Source organism: Phoenix dactylifera, chromosome 1 (genome assembly GCF_051530095.1).
Source record: "Phoenix dactylifera cultivar Ajwa chromosome 1, Ajwa_hap1_PhDact_Kaust_v1.1, whole genome shotgun sequence".
Taxonomy (NCBI): domain Eukaryota; kingdom Viridiplantae; phylum Streptophyta; class Magnoliopsida; order Arecales; family Arecaceae; genus Phoenix; species Phoenix dactylifera.
The window spans coordinates 2,025,787-2,034,278 of record NC_143190.1 but is presented as its reverse complement, the minus strand read 5'-3'; the positions used below and the strand labels follow the sequence as shown (position 1 = coordinate 2,034,278).

At 37.8% G+C, this 8,492-nt stretch overlaps 1 protein-coding gene across 1 annotated transcript; it reads right to left on the bottom strand.

The window, feature by feature from the left end:
* Positions 1-3,371: 3,371 nt before the first annotated feature.
* Positions 3,372-4,241, bottom strand: LOC103705723 (uncharacterized). The gene is made up of 2 exons (XM_008789553.5): positions 3,699-4,241; positions 3,372-3,478 (listed from the first exon to the last, which is right to left on the bottom strand). Exon 1 carries the CDS (start codon positions 4,170-4,172, stop codon positions 3,702-3,704), a length of 471 nt encoding a protein of 156 aa, XP_008787775.2. The 5' UTR covers positions 4,173-4,241; the 3' UTR covers positions 3,372-3,478; positions 3,699-3,701.
* Positions 4,242-8,492: the final 4,251 nt, after the last annotated feature.

Genomic DNA, 8,492 nt, shown 5'->3' with positions numbered 1-8,492 from the left:
TTTTTTATTAGTTAATGTGGGGCTGTAACAATCTCTCCTACCCATTCTTATGATAGTCTCATCATAGTTAGCTTCTCTTTGAGAGAAAAGAGTCCCACCCATCGGGTCTCACTCGATCCTACTAGATCCTTCTCAACTCTGATATCCCTTAGTGAGAAGCTTATATAATTTATAAAGGTTGTGACGCATAATAAGTCTGGCCTTTCAATCTTGTTATTTTTGCCCATATGATAAGTAGGGCGCAAACTGGCCATGTATCAGGCTGCTCGGGCTTGGCACCTGCATACAACGGAGCTGCTCGAGCTTGGCTCCGGTTTGAGCCGATCTTGGCATATCCTGTTCAGGCTTGACTCATATAAGCTCTAAGAAAGCTTTGAACAAACTGAGCCAAGCTTCCCTTTAATTCTACAATTACACCTGTTCAGGCTTTTAAGCCAAGCACCAAAAACTATTTACAAGCTTCAGCAATTTGTTCATCTAGCTTTGCAGACCATGATCATCATCAAATGCTAGGATTTATGGTGGATGCATTGCAGCAAGTAATGTACAAAGTACTTCGCCTTTACAACTGAACTGAAATACACTCAAACAGGAGCAGAAAATCAGATGTACAAATTCTAGCAATTCATGGGAAGTCAGAAGTTGTTTGCCATATGGTGATGCCAGGATTTACACTTTGTCTCAGCTCAGAGTTCTGTAGATCATTATCTCCTATCCTTCCTAGGAGTGGGGTTACTTCAGCTGACTGAAAAAAAGTCAGTGCGCAGCTACACTAATGGTTTTAGCCTTTAGGTCTTCTGAACCAACAGTAATAAAAGGCATAGGCTAAAATCACTACACTACCTTAAAAAAATCAAATCATTTTTCTTAAAGGCTTAACATGGATAGAAATAACTACTAAATTCGATAAAATAATTTAGAATTACTTTAAGTGACTGCTGTTCTTGCTTTCCAATCACGTTATTTGTTTTTTTCCTATAACAAGCATATAATGACAAGTCAGTTCCAGGCCACAGATGCTCCATAGCCTTTATCATTTTAACAGATATAGAGAGAGTGGGCTTGATTTAATAAAATTAGGTCATTTTTCCATCAAATATCTTATATTGCAGAATTCTGGTTTCTAGTCTTTGAACTTCAGTTGATCGGGTTCATAGAGGCCTTGGTGCCAAATGAGATTGCTCAAGCAAGTAGTTGGCATTGAGATTGAGAATCTCAAACTGAAAGAAAGATTTATCACCATAGTTGATAGAAAATTTTCAAATACCAAATTTGAAAGCTATCTGCACAAAACAATATTTTATGAAGCATTTATGGTAGGCTGTAGCTTATGAAAGAAAGAAAATGTTACCAATAAAAAGTCAAAGTTTAGTAGTTGTCGGGATAGGTAGCTACAAGTAGTGCTTGAATGGGAAGACTCTTTTGAGTTGTTTTCTTTCAAGTTAAGTGTTTTGTAACTGACCTTTCCTGATTTGATGATCTGGTGTTGTAGCTCATGATCAACAACAAATAATGCTAGGATTTATACTTGGCACACAGCAACCAGGGTAAAGTACTTTGCCTTCTAAACCTTCAAACCGTTTTAAACAATCAATTATTCTTATATAGCATAACTTATTAGATCATTGAAAAATTTAAAAGAATAAATATATCTAAATTATTTTATCTTCATAAAGTTCCAATTATTATATGTTCCTGGACAACATTATACAATTACATGCTTGACTTTATGACATACTACAAATAAATATTGCTCGTAGCAAATCACGTTGTCGCGTCAGGTGATGTTAGGCGCCTATGCTAAGTCTGATAATGGATCCAGGTTTGGTTACTGCAAATGAGAGGGTTGAAGAGCAAGATTGTTTGTGATTTTTCTGATATCAGCCCATAGCGCACATTGAAGATGAGAGTTCTCATTGTTGATACAGTGACAGATATCACTGAACCTTTTTTTTTTAAACAAAAAATAATGATCATCATGGCATGCTAGACTATAACATTCTTATGTACAAACTAAGAAGCTTAATGGAAATATAGAAAGATTCTACCATACATTACTGTTTATCAAGCCAGAAGGACGGGGGGACTCACAACAGAACTAAGACATTTTTTGGATAGATAACAAAATGAATTAGGACTAAAAACCAGAATGAGTCGTAGCTAGACCTGCTCAAAAACCAGGCGGCTCATCTGGCTCGCCCGAGTTCGAACTGTCTAGGATAAATCTGGACCTAATTTTTAAGCCCAAAGAACTAGGCTGGCCTAAAATTCAAGCCCGCCCAATAAACTGTTTAGGCTCGATTTACATTGATCCAGTGTTATAATATATATAATATATATAACATATAATATAATATAATATAATATAATATAAATATAAATATAAATATAAATATAAATATATTTATTTATTTTCTTCTTTATCTCATGCCAGTCTCTCTCCCCCCACCTCCCCCTCCCCTCCTCCTCCTCCGCCTCCCCATGTGTCCCACCTCCCCCTCCCCTCCTCCTCCCTACCCATCTAGCCACCTCCCTCTCCCCCTCCTCCCCCAACCTGTTTGGCCACCCCTGCTGCCCCCTATCCCACCACCACCACCACCACCTCCTCCTCCTCCTCCTCCTCCTCCTCCTCCTCCCACCATTCCCTCTTCCTTGAGTACTTTTTGTTTTTGAAAGAGAGATTTTTGGGCAAAGTCCATGCCCGACCCAAAAGCCCGAAGCCCAATAAGTAGCAAGCTCGGGCCCAGAAAGTAAGCCTGAGGGCCAAGCCGAACCAAATCCAGGCCTGAAAAAATTAAAGGGTACCTTAGGCTGAGCCCGGCCTTAACCAGACTCGGACCGTTGAGCAGGTCTAATCATAGGCATCCACCAAAGAAAAAAAGAAAGATCAAAATCCTGTTGGATCAGTCTATTGAGATGATACGATTCATAACACAACCAACAAAGAGAAATGTTGATAAACATCATATTTTTATCAAAAAATAACAAAAATGATAATGACAAATCAAATGCTCACATTGAACTTTTTCACAACCAGATATTAGAAAGATACATATCATATCACTCTCACAATTGGAATTAATCTAAGTCAAGAATGCCATAAAATTCTACAGATTTGTTTATTCCACTCTTTATGATATCACAAACCATATTACACTGCTCTTTTTGTCAACTAGAATTCCATTCAATAATTTATATCCATAAGAGCACCAGGATATGTTCTCCCCCCTTTTTAAAGAAAGAAGTGAACGCTACCAATCCGAATGCCCAATATTTTAGGTCAGTAGCATAAATCACGCATCTAATCCAACACATAATTTCATCATATGGCATCTAAACTACAATTGGTGCAAAAGAACAATGAAACAAAATAAAGACCATAAACAGAACCAGAACTCCATGGCATTAAAACGCTTCAGATCATTACACCCCAGGTCAAACTTAGCCAAGATCAAGAATCGAAGCAGAAATGCTCGACCTGGAACCAAAATTTGTGTATCACGTCAATTTTTTTTTTAAAGTTGACATATGAAGAAGAGACCTTGCATGTAATCCCACACCAAAGCTACCTCAACATCAAATTATTCCAAAAATTCTCAAAATGACAAACTCTGAGCTCGGGATCGACGATCCAAGAATCCAATGTTAAAGGATGTATGATATTAAAAAACTACAAAAATGAAGGGCAGGCCAATGACCTTCTATTTCTCAGGATCAGGGTCGGCGGTGGAATCGGCGGCGGCGGCGGCGGCGGCGGCCTGCTCGGCCACGAGGATGGGAGCGTAATAGTCGGCGTGGGCGTCCATGCACTTCTTTAGGAGGGTGGTGACCTCGAAGCACTTGTCGACGGCGTCCTCGCCGGTCTTGTCGGCGTCCTCCATGCACTTCTCCCACGCGATGAACGCATCTTTGCAACCTCCTCCCTTCATGAACAAGCAGAACCCGCACTCCGCCTCCTCCTCCTCCTCCTCTTCCTCTTCTCCGCCCTCGCCCGCCTCTCCTTCTCCTCCGTTCTTCTCCACATCTCCACCCTTTGCCGCCGCCCTGGCGGAGGAATTCGGCCGGCCGGAATCGCCGGAGAAAGGGGCAGGGGCAGGAGCAGAGGAGAGATCGGTGGTCGGAGACAGGATTTTGGCCTCGGAGGGGGAGGGAGGAGAGGAGGAGGAGGACATAGCCTGGTGTCTGATGGGGGCTAGAGTGGGGGCAAAACCGATCCAAGGGTTAACGCTTGCCGACGGAGCCTTCTATTTTTTAAAGCGCTAAGCAAACCCACTAACTATATAAAGTGGGCCGGGCCGTGTACAATTTATTTCCTTTTCTTTTATTTTCGGGCTATTCATCCCTGCAACCTCTAACGGAGGAACAAATGGTCAATTTTAAAAGAACCTTTTAAGATTCAAATGAAGTTCCCATGAAAAAGAGGGTTTAGATTCAGGTGGATGTTAGCAGAAAAACTTGATAAAGATTACCTCACTTTGCACCAAGTTGTATCTCGTCGGAAGGCTTCAGTGAATGATAAAGTGTTGCTTTTAATTAATTTGATTTTGGTAGTGCAACTAAATGAAGAATAGAATAATGTGATTTGAATAAGTGTAGCGGGGACAATATGTTAAAATATTTGGATTCACTAAAATAAAAAATCATTCCGGAACAAAGTAGGATGGACTGTGAACGCAGTGAAAGATGTAATCTTCTTGTTGAGGGATTGGATTAGATTTGCTTCTTTTCCTCCGTTGGAGGCTTTTTCGCCTATACTATTTTTATAATGGTAACCTTTGTTACTTTTTTATCTTCTTTTCACTTTATTCATCCCTATTGCTATGGGTTTTGTACTTTCATTTACTTAATGAAAGTGATGAGGCCAGATTTGTGTTAAGAAGATGGAGGAGAGAAATTATTCTAGATCGTGTGGGGCGTAAAATTCTATAACTTGGATACAACAATTTGGGTAAAGTATTATATTACTAATTAAAACCAGCTACCTCCAATTTGTTGTATGTGGATCTAGGCTGCACAACCAATAGTAATCTTCTATATACATATACTAGTAACGTGCACATATAATGTATGTGAAATTAAAACCTGATGCACATTTTAATTAGGCACTATCCATTTAATGATTTCTTTTTCTTCAAGGGTACATAATGGTTGCATTGTTTTATTTTCTCTAACCAACAAGGATGCTTTAAACTTTGGAATGATAACTAATTGAGTTTAGATTGTATTTCTCAACAACAAAATACTATTGAGCAACCATCAAGCTCCAGTATAATCATCTCTTGCCACTTGGATAAGAGGGAGGGAGTTCGATTCTAGAATGTATGCATGAGACATCTCTCGAGTAATCAATCCAAGAGACACATATCTTGATTTAAACCTAGAACATACATCTCTCGAATTAATAGTTAAATTTAAGAGATGCATTCTTTCATTAAAGGGATGGAATATGCCCAAGGGACATATCTATTAGCTGTAGAGTATAACTCATATACTATCACACTTTAAATAGGGTATGGATTACTTGATTCCACACAACACGATGTCTTAAAGTAGGAAAATGAGAGTAGATTACCACCTTTGGTGAGATTTGATATGTGTGAGTGCAATAAGCATGTACACGTATTGGACATTATTTGATTAGGTATATATAGTGTCTTCCCACAGAGTTCTTTTTTAAGTCATCTTCACTTCTTTTTTTTTTTCGGGTATTGAATTGCATTAGGCCAAAAGCTTCTAGTATTATGAGGATCCGATTTGAGTGCTTATTAGGAGACTCTGGTGGCTTGTTGTATTTTTAGGGTAGATGCCATTAAGTTGTATGCACATGAGCGATGACAAATTCTATTTTAAAAAAGCACCTTCCATAGCATGCCTAAACAAGATTTATTTCTTTGACATTACTTTATTTTTTTTATTTATTCTAATATTGTAGAAATTTCAAATCGTTTGAAGTATTATTTCCAACAAAGAAAAATAAGAGCATCAAATATGAGTATATTCCAAATTATCAATTTATTTATTATTTAAAAGAAAAAAATATTTAGGCACTCCCTCAACTTAAGATCAGTTTCACTTAACATCTCTTGAGTTTAAAAAATTTTAAAATAGTCATTGAAGTTAGCTAAGTGGTTCAATGTGATCCCAAGACTCGTTGGCATCCAACGCCATTAAGATCTCATTATAAAGCATAATTTTATCCTCACCGAAATGGCTTATTTATCAAAAAATGTCCTTTCTTTTCCCCTTCTCATCCCTTTTTTCTATCTAACCTGATCCCACCTAAGCTCCATCCATTTTCACCACTTCCTCCTCTTCCAACACATCCTCTTTTTTAAATCCCATCTTCCTCCTCATCTCTCCTTTCTATCTAACATAAGTCCCAAACTCCACCCACTCTTATCACCTCTTCTTCCAACACCTCTTTCTCCTCTCTAAACCTCATCGTTGTCCCTCCACTCCATCCATCTTCCCTATCTAATCTGATTTCGAGCCCCACCCACTCCCACTACCTCCTTTTCAAATATATGCTCCTTTTTCTCTCTAAATCCCGTTACCATCCTCGAATGATAGTTGAACATAAAGAGTAGGATAAGGATTACAAGAGACATTCTCGGCTATAGTGACATGCGAACAGAACAAAATACATGCGAGCCTCTAAATTACAAAAGTAGAATACATCAAGGTTATAATAACAAAAAAAAAGCTAGCATGATAGAGGGTGGGTGAAACTGAGACCCATTGATTAGTAAGATTTGTCACTCAAATTTTGACCGATTAGTTGGGAGTCTACACATATTCTTTCAAGTCCTCAAGCCGGTTACCTATGCAAATATATAAGAGGCTATTGATATTGTATTTAATGCAATAATATCCCTCCTTTCTCTTTCTAATCAGCAGTAGTTCCCACTTGCAATAGTAGATGAAGGCCTTTTGAGCTTTATGTGTAACATCTTCAAATGTCTTCAAGAATACAATTGCATTTCTCTTCCTCCAACGGAGCTAAACATGGTGAACAATAGGGTGTAACTTATGAAGTTTTTAGTTATACAATAACCTGCTAATAATAGCATAAGTCTGCAAATGCAAAAAGCTTTCATGGTAGTTGTTTGCCCTTTCCATCTCTCTCGAGTGTACTAAAGAACTTGTTGGCTGACGGAAAGGGTGACAGGTCTCATGACAAGAGGAGGTGACGGATCTCAGGACAAGAGGTAGATAGGTGCACAGACGTGCCACTAACGTTCAAGCAATTGGAAAGAGGATAATCAAAGGAATGATATGAGAACAACATGGGATTAAGTACTTTGACCTTCAAGAACTTTTTCCATGTTCATACCACTGTTATAGGAAGACGGATTGGGATAGGTTGTAGCTTGGGCTATCATAGGAAAAAAAACTATATTAATACTGCTCTTAAGGTAGAACCACAGGTAAAGTGCATGATAAAGAAAGGCTAAAGTATGGATAAAATAGAATTCATTGATAAGTTGGATGCTGGGAGGTTCTCTTAGCCCGGATTACAATCTAGTATTTATAAGTGGCTTTAATTAATTGCTAAAATTGATGCTATTTCTCATTTTGGACACTTCTCGCTCTTATATGCCACATGCCCCACCATTGCCATGATAAATGGTGCTACCCCACCTCTCATAAATAAAAAATTCATTAATTTAGTTAAATGAAAGAAAAACTAATACTATTTATTAATTTATAAACCATGAATTAAAATAAAACATAAATATTCATTATAACACGGATCTTTGTAATGCATTTAATTATTTTTGATCACATGTTGCATCTACCACACACTATTCAGAGGCTTAAAAGGTTATTATTAGCAATGTATTAAATACTTAATCTTCCAATTCTCATGCAAGACTGAAACAACAACATTTTGAATGACCATATATGTGTTTTAGACCCCAAAATTCAAATAACATTTAATGTTTAAGGATTACTAGATTCCCAGTATGATCACTTGATTGTGTGGATTTATGTGCTAACATGCATGCTTTTGAATGTGCTAGATGAATGGCACATTTTGAGCCTTTTATGTGGCTAGTCCTACATGTTTGATCAATGGATAAATCAATGTATGTAGATAGAGGAGCACCTAGATTATACAGAATGAGTGAACAGGAGAGTCCAATTACAATGGACATCTATGCATCACAGGATGGTCGAGATGATGCACGGGCCTTGCTTCATCATAATATCATCACACAATACATAAATAGCCATGATTATTGCATAATTGGACTCCGAGATTACTCCTAAAACTCGTAATTAGTCATGATTGCATAATTGGGTTATGAGAGAGGATCCAAGAACTACATAGAGATATCCAGTCTCCTGTATGTTTAATAAGTTATTAAACATTTCCATTGACCTATTATTAAACCAAGAAGCGAACATAGCACAGAAGCATCCTCCACATGCCCATCACACTATATTTTTCCCTTCTAAATATCAAATTTTGTATGAATATCCTTCCA